Source organism: Arachis ipaensis, chromosome B9 (assembly GCF_059453495.1).
Source record: "Arachis ipaensis isolate K30076 ecotype BB chromosome B9, ASM5945349v1, whole genome shotgun sequence".
NCBI lineage: Eukaryota > Viridiplantae > Streptophyta > Magnoliopsida > Fabales > Fabaceae > Arachis > Arachis ipaensis.
This window is the reverse complement of record NC_142444.1, coordinates 126,167,974-126,186,000: the sequence shown is the minus strand read 5'-3', so window position 1 is coordinate 126,186,000 and position 18,027 is coordinate 126,167,974. Positions and strand designations below refer to the sequence as shown.

General features: G+C 28.5%; 1 protein-coding gene across 1 annotated transcript; it reads right to left on the bottom strand.

Annotated features, from left to right (window-relative positions):
- Positions 1–1,571: 1,571 nt before the first annotated feature.
- Positions 1,572–10,658, bottom strand: LOC107618222 (protein NRT1/ PTR FAMILY 5.2). The gene is made up of 4 exons (XM_088499623.1): positions 10,318–10,658; positions 8,266–8,483; positions 3,382–3,947; positions 1,572–2,788 (listed from the first exon to the last, which is right to left on the bottom strand). Exons 1-4 carry the CDS (start codon positions 10,439–10,441, stop codon positions 1,903–1,905), a joined length of 1,794 nt encoding a protein of 597 aa, XP_088355749.1. The 5' UTR covers positions 10,442–10,658; the 3' UTR covers positions 1,572–1,902.
- Positions 10,659–18,027: the final 7,369 nt, after the last annotated feature.

Below are 18,027 nucleotides of genomic sequence, written 5' to 3'. Positions count from 1 at the left end.
AAGCCTGTCTAACCCGCACCGCATAATCCGTCAGGACCTTTTTTTACAAATTTCTATAATATTATTTATCTACAAGAAGATGAAGATGATAATTGAAGATGATCTAAACTATATTTTGGATTATGTTTTATGTTTGATTGATTATAAACTTGAAGATGTTTAATTATATGTTTTAGACAATGTTTGTTTTGCTTTGGACAATGTTAGTTTTATTATTTTGTTTCAAAAAATTTGGTTTATGATTAAGTCTATTACATATTTATAATTAGGGTAAAGTATACTTTTTGTCCTTGAAGTTTGACAAAAATTTCAAAAATACCCCTAAGTTTTATTTTGTTTCAATTTTGTCCCAAAAGTTTTCGATTTGCATCAAATATATCCTTAATGGCTAATTTTTCAAAAAATTTAAGACCAATTCAACAACAATTTTATAAGAATAATCCTCAACGCAAGCAAATCAAAATCATTTTCATGCATTATTGTTAGATTGGTCTTAAATTTTTTAAAAATTTAGCCGTCGGGGGTATATTTGATGCAAATTGAAAACTTTTGGGACAAAATTGAAACAAAATAAAACTTAAGGGTATTTTTGAAATTTTTGTCAAACTTTAGGGACAAAAAGTATACTTTACCCTTATAATTATAAAGACTTTAATATTTGTGAATTTAAAAATTATAATATCTTTAGAAATTATAAATTTATTAAAATATTATAAAATTATATATATTTTTAATATTTAATGGTTTATAAAAAAAAAGATTTGGCAGATTTGACTCGTTAACTCGTCAACCCGCCGTTAGGCGGGACGAGGAAAAAATTCAAGATCGCCTCACTAGGCGGGGCAGGACGGGCCAGCCCGCCATATAGCAGGCTTTTAGCAAAATGGGAGTAGGACGAACTTTCCCATTTACCACCCCTAAATTTTACTAATGAATTTCGACAAATGCCCGCTTTTAAAAAAGCCCTTTGACGACTGCACATATTTCTTTTTTAATTACCTCTCAATATTTTTGATAGAATAACTCATTTAACCGAATTGGTCCAGGGGCTTTAAAATCCCGAAAACTAAAAATTACTTTCCTGATTTCCTCTTGTGAGACCTCGGAGATTAGCCTTCTGTTCATTTCTTCCATGACCCTCACTAAAATCTTGTTTAGGTTGTCATATCTTTGCCTTCTGGTGGAAGTGAACAACCCTTCTTTTTTTTTTTTTTTTTGTCAGAACCCTTCAAAATGCTAATGTTTCTTTTTCCATTTTTGGGCTAGAAAATAGTGTATTTCTAGACTTGGGCTGAGATTAATTGGGCCACCTTCCATGATCTGTTCTGCTTCTTTCAACAAATTTATTCGAAACCGCCTTTCATTCTCTGTTCTGCTTCTTTCAACAAATTTATTGGAAGTGCCTCTCCCCTAAATTCCCCAATGCATTGACCAAACCCAAGTGCCGCAAACCACAATGCTGTTGACCCAAAAAGCTTCGATCCGAAAGACTAGATTGTTGATTTTCTGTTAACCCCAAAAAGATAAAATAAAATGCTTTCATGTCATAGCAAATGTAACAGAATTCAAAATGACAAAATCTAACCTTATAGATTCTTTTCTTCAACATTTTATTTTACAAGTTATTGGTTAAAAAAACCTACGATTTCTAAAAAAAGAAAGAAAAAGGGATTAAAACTGAAAAAAGTGTCAAACACATTACACATCCCTTTTTCTCTGAATCTTGTCCTTGTTCTTCTTTTATATCAGCCTGAGATATTTCATATTTCTCAAACACTTTACAGAATAAGGAGAGAAATCATCACACACACTAAACCCTCAAGAACTATATAACATTTAACCATATTTTCTTTTGAATTGGCTTCCAATTCGCAAAGTTGTATACCAATTTTATCTACTCTATTAGTCTTTGGGATTCACATAGTTATTAGACACAGTCACTTTCTTCTCCTCCAACTCCTTTGCAAGCACTTGTATGGAATCAGAAACCTCTGCTCTGTACACATAGAACCTTGAAACAAATAGGAAGAAAATAAAGTTGAGGAAATTCAGCAATGCAAAAAATGCATAGTAGTAATCAAGATGTGACTCATTCAAGTTGTTCAATATCCACCCTCTATGACCATGTTCCTGAGTAAGCCGTGCCACGGTTGATAAAAGGAAAGAGCTTATGAAATTCCCAACTCCTAATGTAACAGAGGAATATGCAGTCCCAAGGCTCTTCATGTTTTCCGGTGCCTGATCGTAGAAGAACTCGATTTTTGCAACCTCCAAGAAGGCGTCGGCGGTTCCCATGAGTATGAACTGTGGAAGCAAAATGAATATGCTTAAAGGAACCTGTGCACCACTTTCTACAACACCATGATTTCTTGCAACCTTAAGCCTATAATTCTCAGTGATTGATGCAACGGTCATGACCAAGATGTGTAAAACAATGCCAATTCCCATTCTTTGAAGGAGCCTGATCCCTCTTGGGTTCTTGGTGAACCTTCTTATGATCCGCACGAAGACACGGTCGTAGAGGACGATGCAGGTGAGCAAGGAGATCGTCACGAATGCGCCTAAGCTCGCCGGGGGAATCTTGAAGCTTCCGATGTGTCTGTCAAGGGTGGTTCCTTGCTTCACAAACAATGTGTTTACCTGAGCCATCATTGTGCTTGGAACAAACGTTGCCATCAAAATTGGAACCATCTTTAGCATTTGCTTTGTTTCTTCTACTTGTGTCACAGTGCATAGCTTCCATGGATTGTTGGTTGAACTTGTTTTCACACAAGCCTTGTCAAGGAACCTTCATTTACATACATTATTTATTTTGTAAGCACATCAGAATTGCATGTATAGAAAAACATGTGTTACTCTTATATTAACTTTTACTCAAACATATAAAAAATTTCAGTTTTGTCTAAAACAATATTTTGGCTACATTTGTATGTATTTTTCTGTTTTAGACACAGCATTCGCATATGTTATAAGACACAAGTACGTAACAGAATGGCACAAAGATGTTTTTGTAACTTGAGACAAGAATTAAACAATGCATTAATAAATATATTTTGTATTCTATGTTAGTTTAAAAAGTAGAGACAAAAAAAATAATTTTTTTTATCCCTTTATTTTTATATTTTCCTCGTGTCTTAACAATTTAAATGCAGTTTTAGTGTTGGATTAATAAAAAATTCAAATACATTTAGTTTCATTTCTTAAAGAGGAGTTTTGGAGTAACGATTGAGTTGTCTCTATGTGAGCTCAAAGTCACACATTCAAATCGTGAAAATAGTCACTGATATAATTATTTAGTTTCGTTTCTTGTAAAAGATGATTTAATATACGAATATACAAGACAAAATAGTAACACAGAAAGTAGGGTAGAAAATATTGTACCTCAAATTTGGGGTGGAATCAATCCGATAAGTCCCTTTCTTTGCATAGTCCTCGACATCAAGTTCATAGAATTCTTTAGTATCTTTAGGAATAGGCACATTCCATTTCCTGAAAGCAGCAACTATGACCCTAGCCATTCTAGTGAAGGTACTCCCTGCAGGCACCTTGTGCCTATAAAAGGGAGTCCCTGACAAGAATATCATGATTGAAACTAAAAGGCCAAGTGTTGGAAGTGCATAACCAAGGCTCCAACCCACGTTGTCTTGAATATAGACCAACACAGTGTTTGCAAAGAGTGTCCCAAAGAAGATGCTGAACATCCACCAGTTGAAGAAGGATAGCTTGTGGAGCTTCTCCTTTGGATGAAAGTCATCAAATTGGTCAGCACCAATGGTGGAGATGTTGGGCTTTGTTCCACCTGTTCCAACTGCTAGAGTGTAGAGTGCACCATAGAACACTGCTAGTTGGAGTGTGGACGCTTTGCCACATTTTGTTATGTCTTTGTCAAAGCATTGTGGCGGTTTTAGGCTTGGAAGGGAAACTGCTAGTGTTAGCAGACACATGCCCTGCCACCAATGCAATGCAAAACATACATTAATTAACATATATGGTTAATAATAACACTATTGTTATATGGATATCAAAAGTATTTGATGTATAAATATGTTTAATGTTTCTAGATGCTAAACAGTAAACATGATGCATCATTATCAATTTTATGTCCAAAAGGTAATCAAATATGTTTATCATGAACTTGAATAGAAAAAGTAACATTAAAATATGATTTATATGGCTTTAATGTATTCAATAATTGTCACAGATCATTTCCCTTTCAAAAATTTACGGTGTTGAATAAAAATATATGAATAATTTTATATTTAATATATGCCTGTTGAAGCAATACTTTTTCTTTTAACTTGAAACATGAACAATATTAAGGTTCATGTTCATCTTATTTTATGTTAAAATTTAATTTTTATTTAAAAATAATAGTAATAAAATGGATTGAACCCGTCTTAAAATCCAGAGCGATTCAACAATTTGCAAAATTTATGGTGGAAAAGCCAATCCAGACACTAAAACTTGAGGAAGGATGTTGCAACTTGCAACCTCGTAAAGCACAGGAGCTACCATCTCATGAATTCTATATATTAATTTAAATTAAATGCAAGTTGTTATTAATAATTTAATATAACTACTAGTTTAGTAAAACTTAGCATACCATAACATTGCACAATCTTCTCAAATAAATAAAGCACTAACAGACAGAGTGACAGTGAGATATACTACTACTGGAACTTCCATTACAATATTATATATATTATGTAATTGAAATAATAATGCATGAAGGGATTGGCTTACCGTGGTAGATAAGTTACTTAACACTTTAATTTTCTACCTAATAATGTGGGTTCATAAAGCAGTTTATTTTTCCTAACCTTTTTTCTTTCATATACAACTTGTTATTTGTCTCTATAGTGTGCTTCAAGTGATCACTACAGCCCCACAAACCCACCATCATCACTCGTGCTAGAACTTGAACGAGCTCTATATATATATATATATGGGGAGTTCTTTGGTGACCAAGATAATGGTGTCTAAAAATGGCCAAAGATTGACCCACAAATTGAAAGTTGACATGTGGAATATATATATATAAGGAAAAAAAGGATAAAAAAAAGATGTGAAGTTAATAAAAATTAGATTTTTTATTTAAATAAATATTTTATTTATTGAAATAAACAATTATAAAAATTATTATAAAAATATGTCTCTCAATTTTATCTCGTTTATTTACATGATAAACGATATAATTATGAATATTTTATTTACACGGTAAACTAGATACATGGAATTTGAAAAAATACACATATCTCGTTTACAGTATAAACAAGATAAATTCATAATTATCTCGTTTATAATGTAAACGAGATGTGTGTATTTGTAAATATAAAAATATAAATTTTAAAAATAATAAAAAATATTAATAATTTAAATTAGACCAAACTCTTAAAAATAAAACGTTTCAACTTTCAAATAATAAGGAAAATAAGCGGTTTTAAATAATAGAAAAGATTAACCGTTTCAAAATATATTAAATTATTTGAAATGTTTCATTTTAAGAGTTTGGTCTAATTTAAATTATTAATATTTTTTATTATTTTCAAAAATTATATTTTTATATTTACAAATACACATATCTTGTTTACACGGTAAATGGATCATTTTAAATATATCTTATTTACACGGTAATCAAAATGCTGTATTTTTTTAAATCTCATATATATCGTTTATAGTATAAACAAAATATATTCATAATTATATCGTTTACAGTGTAAATAAACAAGATAAGATTGGGAGACGTATTTTTATAATAATTTTTATAATTATTTATTCCAATAAATAAAATATTTATTTAATTTATTTAAATAAATCCCATTTTTATTAACTTCACAGCTTTTTTTTTATCTTTTTTTTTCCTTCTATGTATTTATATTTTTTTTATAACTTAGTTTTTCTCATTTTTAATGTAATTCACAAAAGTATATTCTTAAAATGTTTCTCACTATATTCAACTATTCCACATGTCAACTTTTAATTTGTGGGTCAATCTTTGGCCACCTTTAGACACCATTATCTTGGTCACCAAAGAACTCCCCTATATATATATATATATATATTAAACTACACATGTATTTATACACAAATATATTATTAGCTAATTTTAATAGTTAATAATATATATATATATATATATATATATATATATATATATTATTTATTTTAGTATAACTATATTATGGTAACTATGGTATTTCGAAAAATATTATTACTAAAATTAGAGTAATGGTTTTTAAAAAATGTTAAAAATAAGTATTACCAAAATATAAAAAAAAAGTGTGACTTTAATATTAACAATACTTATATAATCATCTTAGTTATAATAACATAATCATACTAAAATTCACCTCTATATATCATCGAAAATGACTGCATATATGTTGTTACAAAAGCGAGACACTAAGAAAAACAACAACGCGATCATGAAAAGAGAGGTCCACTAGCTAGCAAAGCAAATCATGGGTGTGAAAAGAATGCCACATATTATGTTAATTTTGTACCAAACCAATTATTGACCGTGACATTTTCCTACTACATGCATTTCTTTTAGTTATCACCACTGTCACGGGTCAAATTGCGACGCTTTTGCACTATTTATTTATGTCCCAATCAACAAGTAGTCCTGTTAAAATTTTGCTATACTTCTGGCAAGTTTTCTGGAAAAAAAAAATTAGAATATAATTTTAATATACTAATTCTAAACTAATTTTATACGTATATTCAATTATATAATAATATATTAGTAACAAATAACTTTTTTTATATTAATTAATCACATAAATAATCATTCAAAATAATAGATATAATTGTATAACTGTGTAAAACGTTTTAACACTATTAATACATCAAAATTAAACTCAAAATTATTAAAAATAAATATTATCTACGTAAAAGTCTATATAATATCATTGTATTTTTTTATTTATTAGATTTAAAAAAATACTTAAAATTGGATATAGACATTTCTTTTTTTGCCTAAATATATATTTACCCGAACTGTATTGTTTTAGTGACATCTATTTTATTAAAATTTTTTAATAAGCTTCACAACATTAAGGAGAGTGATTTTGTCGCTCTTTAATTAATAACATCGTTTTTCATTTTATATTATTCTCAAATTATGTTTAGTAAAATGCTTTATGAAAAATAAAATAATGTAAAATGAAAACTAATTTTAAAAATCACCTTGGCATCAATACCAATACTATATTATTATTGTACATATTCATGAAGATATACACCATATGATAACAGCTTTCATTGGTCATCTAATGGCAATAAGTCAAGGTTGGGTTTGTGTGAATGCATGGTTGAGCTTGAAGATTCTTTTGTTTATCTTTTTGTAGCTAACTAATAAAAAATGGATGAATTAGTGTATTATTGGTCCCTTGACAGCTACAGCCCCCCCTTAATAACTCCCTTCCGCCAATATTTTGGTCAAAGTCTTCTTTTCACAAAGCTCAACATGTTACCCTATTTAGTTTGGTTGGTTGCTTGATTGTTTGATGACAGATTTCTAAGATCATATTAAATTAAATCTTTTTTAATTAACTAATCTAGTTAGTATCTAATTAGTGATATATTTCTAAGATCTTATTAGTTTTTCTTTAAAAAAAAAAGATAATTTTGGACGATTAGTTTGTCAACTTAATAAAAAAAAGTAGTTAACTTTTAATTTATTGTAAATATTTGAAATTATGCATAAAATATCTTAGGCACTATAAATTAAAGTCTTTATAATATTAATGATATATCACAAGTAATTTAATTTCGACAATAGAGATTTCATTTGGTAATTAGGGGAAAAAATGTCTTTGCATTGTATCTATATTTGAGAGAAAAATTGTTTCTAGAAAGCCATACTATATTATTCTAAACTTAAATGCATTATTATGGATAAAGCACAACGACTTTTTGAGCATTATAATTAAGGGTAAATGGGTAATTAGCACTACATACTGTCAAAATATGCACACAATCAAGTAGTAAACAAATCAATTAATTTCTTGGGGCATTATGGATTCATTCAACTTGTTTGACTATGAGGAGTCAAAAAATAAAAAAGCTAAGATAATCATATGTGGAGTAGTGATAGGGAGTAGAATATTCTAACATACAACAAGAAATATAAAGAAATTTCATGAAAGGAAGTTAAAACAATAAGATTCACTTTTTTATTATTATTATTATTATTATTATTATTATTATTATTATTATTATTATTATTATTATTATTATTATTATTATTATTTGGACACTTACCGAGAGATAAATGGTAGAGGCAATAACAAAAGTCCAATAGCGGCCAAGATGAGCATCGGCAATATAGGCACCTAAAATGGGTGTGATCCAACTTGTCCCAACCCAATTGGTGACATTGTTTGAAGATTTAACTGTGCCTTGGTGAAGCTTTGTTGTCAAATACAGGATCAAGTTTGATGATATCCCATAATAAGCCATTCTTTCAAACACCTCATATACTGCATCCATTTTAACACATGCACAATATTTCAGTGCTGAGTAAGGTTTCTAAATATATATATATATATATATAATGATTAGATAATTAGGCATTATGTACCACTAAGATTCACAACGAACTCGGTAAATTTCATCTATTTAATTTGAGTGGAATCGGTTTATTATCACAGGAGTAAAACTCTATTTAGAGCCGGTTTTTTTTTTTTTTTTTTTTTTTTTGTTATTTGAAAGAAATATGTGTCAAATTATAACTTGAATTAACTAAAGTGTTGGTATAATATTATATGATTTTAAGAACATGCATTATAGGTTTATAACAATTAAATTAAAAGTATATTGGTGGGTATTTAAAATTAACTGGCGTCAGTTTTAATATGGATAATATAAATCAGAAAAAAAGGAAAGAAAATGATACTATATTTAAAAAAATATATATTATTTCAAGAACCCTTTTTTATTATTATAAAATGCATGAGTGTCCCATTCTGAGAAGTTCATACAGTGCCTTTATGCATGTACGCCGGAGTCAGAAAAATAATCCATATATAGTTGAACTTTCCACCTTTTTTGAGGATCTTATCCGGATCATATCTTTAGTTTAAGTGTTAGACAAACTATTCTTTTAAGCAAATAAATTGGTACTATATATAATTAATATAATGTTCACATTTCAAAATTCATTAGATGTTCAAGGGAGAGCAACCATCCCATATATCCATACATCAAATTTAGAGAAACTTAGAAACCAGCAAACTAAGAGTCTATGACAGTATGTAAGATTAGAAAAATTTTAAGTCAGTATACTAGTATTTCAGTAATTTTTAATCATTAAATATATATAATATATATAATTAAGATCAATCGTTAAAATTTACTAAAATATCAGTATACTAATATACTTAAAAGTTTTTTTGTAAGATTAAAAGCACACTCACATAATATATAGATATATATAGATTTTTATTAATTAAATATGCATAATGATATCAAATGCAATATTAGCTAACATATACGATAAGTATTTTAAATGAAGTAAAAATAATTTTAAATTTTATACTATTTTCTAAAAGAAAAAGAACTTAGCATTAACTATTTTAAAGATATTTTGTTAATAAAATTCTTCGTTTAATTGTGCAAAGTCAATTGAAGGCGTAAATGCAAAAGCAAGGTAGCAGCACAAGAGAAAGGGAATGGTAATCTATGCCCGAGTGTATCGTAGGGTTGAACTGTATAAAAAGATGCGATAAGTCGTATAACCTAGTTTTACATTTATTATTTATACAGTCTCTGACCAAGTCAATGGATATTATCAAGTATCAACTGCAGGGGAGAAAAAAAACAGTCACATGGCTTCTATTATTAATTTACTTTACTTTATTATTAGATATGCAATCATGTAACCAATAATAATACTTTAAAATAAGCCAAAAAATGTTCAATGTTCATTGCTTTTATGATTCGAATAAGTTTGGCATGATTAAAAAGTCATGAGACTCTATAACTAGGTACTGCATCAACATACATATTGGAGTTGCAGAGAAAGGTGCAGATTATGAACGGTTTTGAAAAATACAGACCCATTACTTCTCATAATAACTAATAGTTGGTAATTGGTATAATTTTCAAAACAAAGAAAAATGCATGTTATTAGTAGCAACAGGAAAGAAATGGAAGATGCAGAAGAGAAAAAGAACAATCACTACTCTGTCCCACATTTTAAGAGACATGGAAAAGAAACTACGTCCTAGTTGATAAAATGAGCAATTAAACTTTCTATTAATCTATGAAAGTTGCAAGTTTTTATAATGAGAGGGGAAATTAAAGGGGAGTTACCAACAACAAAGGAGCAAGCTTTCCAACCACCACTTTTGGATCTAAGAGCAGGTTTTCCTTTAATATTCACTGTTCCATCTTGTGTGTACTCCTCACTCCCAACACTTCCTTCTTCCATAGTCATAATTGTTTGATTGAGAGTGGAGATATGAGAATGAGAGAACTACTCTGTGTTACTCTGCTCTCAAGTTTGATGAAACTAGGCACCATTTATAGACCTCACTTTGAGGATACACTTCTTATGGCCCCATCTTTTTATTACCCTTTTCTCATTTAATTTTGCATCTCTTTTCCCCCTTTTTCTATTTGTTGCTTTTTCTATTTACTGTACATGTGAGATTAGATGGATATTAGATATTCCTTTGATTTTGGTTAAGCCAAAGGGTATCTTTGACTGAATGTCTTTTTTTTTTTTAAAGTCAGTATAAATACAACGGAATAATAATTTCTTAGATAGGTCATGACTTAAGCATTTACTAATTACTATCATGTTATTTAATATGAAATTTTAAATTATTTCCTACAATACACAATAATTGGCAGTTGTAAGTTGTGTCATCTCAAGTCACGCTTATAACCTTTTGTAGACAAGTTTGTGTTCGGAAGAGTTTAGGTACTCTGATCTATTTTACCATAATGTGTAATATATGTTCTTAAATAAAAAATATAAAATATTTCAATAATAGTTGAATATGTGAATAAATGGAATTATTTTTGTAATAAATTTTAATTAATATTGGAATAAACTATCATTTTGTTTCTTAAAAAGATAAAAAAATTTTACAAAATAAATCCTACAAAAGCAAAATGAAATATTAATCCTTCAAAGATGATTTCTATCAGGCAAAATATAATGAATATAGATAATATATTCTATGAAATGATAGATATCAAATTTTGACATGATTTTTTTAAATTTATTTAAAAAAATGATATATTTTCGTATTCCAAATTTAATAATTTTATGTTAATTCTTTTAGGCTAATGGCAAAATTTTTTAAAAAAAACATGAAAAGGGTAGAAGTTGATTTTTTCTCGACTATATATATAACTTCTAAATAAATTGTACAAATATGATATTTCTAAAAAACTTATATCAAATGCATAAATTATTGTTTATCATTTATGAAAAAATTATAGAAAAAATGGCCATCTTGTGTGATTAAGATTATTTTTGGAGAGCCAAAGTAACATTTTATTTGAGTAAATACTTAGTCTGACTCTTGTTTATTTTTTTAAAGGACAATGCGATCCGTTTTAAAAAAATATATATATAATTCAACCTCTAACATTATTTTATGATAATACGAATTTTCTATTAAAAATTCATTAAATAGTAACGAAAATTAATTTTGTGAAAAAAATATTTATAATCTATAAGAGTTTTAAACTTCTATAATAGGTTTATTTTTAAAAAATTTTTTCTTCGGTAGTGGTTAAATGGAAAAGAATCATATCAAAAATGATGTCACAAGAAAAAAAAGTAATTATAGAATGAAAATTAAAAAAAAAATAGCATCTCACAAGAAATGAAAAAAAATTGTGATGTTGATGGTGTTGATATTAATAGTAATAGAAAAGATAATGATGATGACAAGTTATAATTGCACAATTAAAGTAATAAAAGTAGAAGTTATAATGATATAACTACCAGAAAGATAATAATAGTAGTAGTGGTAGTTTATTCTATTATTGAAAAAATTTTGTAAGGATTTAAACCCTTACAAATTACGGAAAAAATACTACAAAACTAATTTTTATTACTCTTTAATAAATTTTTTAAAAAGGAGTTCATATTATCTTTAAATAACATTGTTATTAGAGACCGAATTATTTTTTTTTTTTACATAGATTAGTTTATCCTTAAAAAAAATAGACAAAAGTCGAATTAAGTCTCTATTCTATTTTATTTTTATAGGCCATATCTTATTAAAAATAAAATCATAAATGACAAAAATAATAATTTAGTCTTAACATTGTATTTATTGTTCTTTTTAAAAATTGCAATATTATTAAAATAAATTAAAGTTGGAAAAAATATGTCACGACCTAATTTGACCATGACTAGCGCTTAGAAAAATCTTCCCAAGCAAGCAATGACAGGGTATATAGGAGGGGGGCACTTGCCCCACTAATATATATATATATATATTCTTGATATAATTATATTTTTTGTCCCCATAAAAATTTATAAAATTTTGTCTTGAGATTTATATTATAAATATTTTTTTATTAAATTAAATATGTAACAATATTATTTTGTTAAATTTGATTTAATATAAAAATAAAAAATAAGTAAATAAATTAACTCAATAAAGAATTAATAAATAGTGTTAATATAATTTTTAAAACTAATTAATTACTTAATTACCCAACTAAAATTCAGTTTTTTAAATATAAGTAAAATTATTAATTTTTTTTCTTCAAAAATGAGTTGAAATAAGAAAAAATAATATCTATTTATTAATTAATATTCTTTAATTTAAAATTATATAATACTTTTTAATTTTATCTCTTAAATAATCTTACTTGCAACAAGTATTTTATGTCATAAATATTATAACAAATAAATTTTCTAATCCAATGGATGGTAATTAATATTTGAAAATTATAATGAGTAGTAGAATAATTGTTTAAAAGCATAGAAGTTAATTTTGATATGTTAAAATATTCATATTTTTACATAGTCATTTAATTATATTTATTCTTTTAGATACCTATTTAGGTGATAAATGTAAAAAAATATATTTTTTAATTATAATACATAATTAAATAGATGCATAAAATCTTTAATCTGATAGTGTATCAAAATTAAATTAAAAAATATATAAAAAATGTAATTATTTAAAAAAAATAAAAATAATTATAAATTGAGTTTCTATTATTTTATATAAACATACTTTTTATATACAGGTTTTTTTTGGTATTTACTATTTATATATAAATTTAGTTTCAAATTATAAATACTAGTGTATTAATAAGTGCTAACGTGCCAACTAATTCACTCTTTTTTTATTAAATATGTATAAAAATAAATAAAAATAAAGTTAGTTAGAATGATAAGTTATTTAAAATTTAATTAAGATGTTTTAAGTTTAAAATGACAAGTTAATTAATTAGATATTTTTGCCCCCACTCCTAAAATTTTTTGGGTCCGTCACTGCAAGCAAGCCTCAAAAATTGATATTACAGAAAATAGAACAAATAAAATTTTCAATTATATTAAAAGACAACACATTCTCAGCATCATATTTAAAACATACTCAACATATTTACGTAAAATTTGACTTTAATATTTACAGCAAAGCATGATCTATTAGTTTCATCTACTAGAATATTTACAAAGCAACGTACTCAAGTCACTAAAGTTGGATCCTGCCTGTGTCATATGGAGCAGTTTAACAAGTCTAAAAAGCTTTAAAACTATTTACACAAAATATCAAGCCTTTGAACAAAAAATGGCTCACCAACACAAACAAAACTAGAGCTGAACCGATGAAGTTGGATTAAGATCAAGACCCATATCTAAAAAAAAAAATGAAAGAACAACAGAGTGAGTTTTGCAACTCAACAAGTAAATAAAGCATTAATAACCCCACGAGAAATAATTCTATAAATAATAAATAAATTCACTTTAATAATAGTGACAGAAATATACTCAAACACAAGGATAATTACTTATAGACTTTAAACATTCAAACTTCCTTAGTTTATATAAATATAAGCGGAAGGTCATCTAATTTAGAAAAGTCAAAATAACAGAAAGAAATCACACACTTAGGTTGTTTTTCTTTGTGTGAATTCTGAAACAGACATGTTCCACTAGTTTTATGGACATGAAACAGACAGGAACTATTTCATCTCATATGGTCCTAAAAATATAATTATATACTGACAATGTGCAGCAAGTCTAGCGCCTACTGCCGCTAGCTGCAGTTTCTGTTATAGAACTTTCCAAAATATTTTGACATACAAATTATTATCAAGCTAAAAGTTGTCAAACAAATCAATAAGTGCATCATCAATTCAATAGTAATAATTCATGTAATAACTTTATCCAAATTCAATACTAAATTTACATTCAAAGTGTATACGCAAGATAATATCTACATTGTAATTTAATTTTTCAAATAACAAAATTAATTTTAACACAAAATACTATGTCTCAAGTGGGATTTTTTTATTTTGTAAAATATTTAATATAACATCATGTTGACAAATAAGTTAATAAATAACTAAATAATTAATTTTAAAATTATTTTCAATAATTATAAAAATGATATAATACTAAAATTTAACTATAGATACAAAGTTTACTCACAGAATAAAATTCAAGAGAGAAACTTCTACTCCACAGGTTCCAACAAGTAAGGAGAGTGGTTCCTTTGAGTATCTAATATCACAAATATAACAATAATAACTCCAATAAGTTAATCTTAATATCAATTGATATAATAGAACCTATATATCAAAAAATCCCAAATTCTATATTACCCTAACCCTAAATTTTTGAATTTATTAATACCCATCAGTACAAACATGCTAAAAATTAAAAATATAGGTAATTATCAAGTAAAAGAGTCACATTAATGTCTTAATAATTGGTAATACTTGAATTAAAGGTAATTTTCATCTTCTTCAAGCTTAGAATACTTCAATGGAGTTTTGGAATAAAAGCCAACATAAGAGAGAACAATAGATGCATATGTGATTAATGAATGAAAGTGGTATACTTGTATTTTTCTCTCTGGTTGTAAGGGTGACAGGACACGGATACCCTCTAATGGTGACAGGGTACGGATACCCTCTAATGGTGACAAAGCACAGATACCCTCTAATGGTGATAGGGCACGAATACCCTCTAATGGTGACAGAGCACGGATACCCTCTAATGGTGACAGGGCACAGATACCCGCTAATGGTGACAGGGCACAGATACCCTCTAATGGTGACAGGGTACGTATTCTCTCTAATGATATTAATGTGCAATATAGAGATAGTGTCCAGATTAGCTACCAGACATATCGGGTTTGGCTTGATAACCGACAGATGAGACTCATCAGCCATAGGATAGATATATATCATCTGCATATGTTTGAATTATTTGGGTTTGCTTAATTGATTTAGTTTGCCTAATTGTACATATTTCATGATTATTTGCTAATTGACTAACTTGCGTTACTTGAGTATTACTTGTTTATATTGTTTGCGTTTGATTCGGTTCTTGGGTTAGTCGAATTGGGAGGTGGTGAAGTATGAAAGATATTGTGTTAGAATTAGAATTTCCCTATGATAGTTGTCAAGTTATGAATTAGTGAGAACTTAGGATGAATATGACGAGATAAGAAGTTTAAGATGCTTAGCGAATTTATATTATAGTGCATTGTATTTATTTGGCACTTTTACCGTACTGGGAACCCATGAATCGGGAGTTCTCATTCTGTTTATATTTTCTGTTTTTCAGATCAGGTCCTGGCGCTCAATAGTGAATTGGATTTGTCTGAATGACGGCAGAGTTTATCTGATTCTGTTTTGTGCTTTTAGATCTCTCCCCTTATTTTGTAAAGAAAATTATGATGTATGTATGTATTCTTTTAAAACTTGCCTATAGAGGCTTTGATGTATCTTGGGAGAGATAGGACTTTCAGTTGTCAACTGTTCTAACTCTGTAACCCTAGTCGACCTACACTTCGCGGGTCACAACTAGTGGCTAGTATACTTATATTATGTCTATTTTGTTCTATTCTATTTCTTCCTTATATGCTTTAGTTATTTCATTCGTTAGCCGAATGCGTTGAATTTTCTTATGCTTCGATACGTGAGTTTTACGACTTCGCAATTTTATTTTACTCCTTTTCAGGCTTCTCGTATAATATTTCCTTTATATATATATATATAAAATTACGTATTATAATACACCTTGAGAGTCGTACCACCTTAATATCATTCACTTATGACTCGAGCATAAGGATCTGTATAGGGTATTACATTATGATATCAGAGCAGTTCGTCCTCGTGAGCCTGAGGGAGGGACTGCTTATGCTTCAATGCATACTCTGAGTCTATGCCTGTGCTAGTTAGGGTATCTAGTTGATACGTCTAGCATGAAGTTCATGAGCGTTCCTTTGGTAATTTGAAGCACTTAACTTGAGATATTGAGGCTGGTCACCTTAATATCGCTTGTTTGGTATGGACAGAACTTGAATGGCATCTTATGGATATCAGTGAGGTACTCGGGGAGGAGTTCCCAAGAATGAACCGATGAGAAAATGCAGAGATAGGAATCTTGGCTGTGATATATATGAGATCGGTGTGTTGATTTTGGATTGTTGAGTGAAATACATGGAAGCGGATGGTTGATTGGATGATTTATTTAATTAGGCTTGAATTAATTTGGAACCTAATGATTTAGAGTAGAAGGCTTGTAATTGTCATTGGCATAGTTTGGATTTGAATTGGAATGAAAGTTTCTGAAATTAAACACTTGTGTAGGAATTGGAGAATGACTAATTGCTAGGCAATGAATATTATAGGTTAGGTAATGTGAGTATGGAGATCAAGAATTTTTAAGAGGTTGTGATTGAATCTTACGATGAGCGTGAGCTCTGTTTTGGTCAGGTTGAGAAGACTTAGAAGTGGGCCTAGGTTTTGTGATTCGATAAGAGGATATGACGTGGATGCATAATTGGATTCTCGGTGACTAATGATTAGAGTGACGCAGCAGGAGCTTGCGGAAGCATTAAAATAGGATAGTTGCAAATGGGAGTTATAGAAGATGATTAAAAATACTTTAGGTTTAAATACCTGAAAGGTTTAGCGAGTTAGTGCAATAGTGATTCGCAGGTAATTAAATTTTATTGTGGCTATGATATTAGATTGATCATGAGATAGTTGTATAAATGATTAGAGGTGTAATTGGATTTGTGCCTAAATTGTGATGGATAAATTATTAGTCTTTGAATGATAGATTTGAAAAATATTGAATTGAAATATTAAAGTTGTATTGAGGTCAATTTGAGGGAACCCGTGTAAGGTGGTGAGCTTCAATTTTAGGAAAAGTTTTAAGGAAGGGTGAGATGAACATGACATTTGATTAGTTATTGAGAGAAACATATAAGAAGCTAAGAGTGAAACGGATAAAATAGTTTAAGCTGAAATTGAGAATAGGGTGTTAAGAATTAATGTTAGAGAATGGAAAACTGAATGGTAAGAGGTCAGTTGAATATGAGAGAGCGTATATGAAGATTTGAGAGCAAATTTTCGAGGACGAAAATTTCTGTTAGGGGGTAGGATGTAAAACCTGAGAAATTAGTAAATAATTATTGAATAAATTAATTATTATTTAAAGAAATTAGAAAATAGAATTTTATAGTTTAATAAGATAGAGCTAATTAAAATAAGAATTTTGACACTAATTTTAAAGAATTTGGCCCAAAATTGGGCCAAACTGGCCAAATCGGTCGAACTGGGTCCAAAACGGGCCCATGGCCCAACCCAATGACTTCTTAATGAAGGGTAACAACCCTTCCTTCCCCTATCAAATACAACAACACGCTGAAACTCATAGAAAGGGGGAGAAAGTGGTGAAATTCCAAAATCTTAGTTTGATTTCAAAGTGATATAACTTTCGATCCGGAGCTTTGATTGACGAGCTGTTTGTGGCTACGCATTCATCTTGGTATTCTCTACAAAGCCTGCCAATTAATTTGG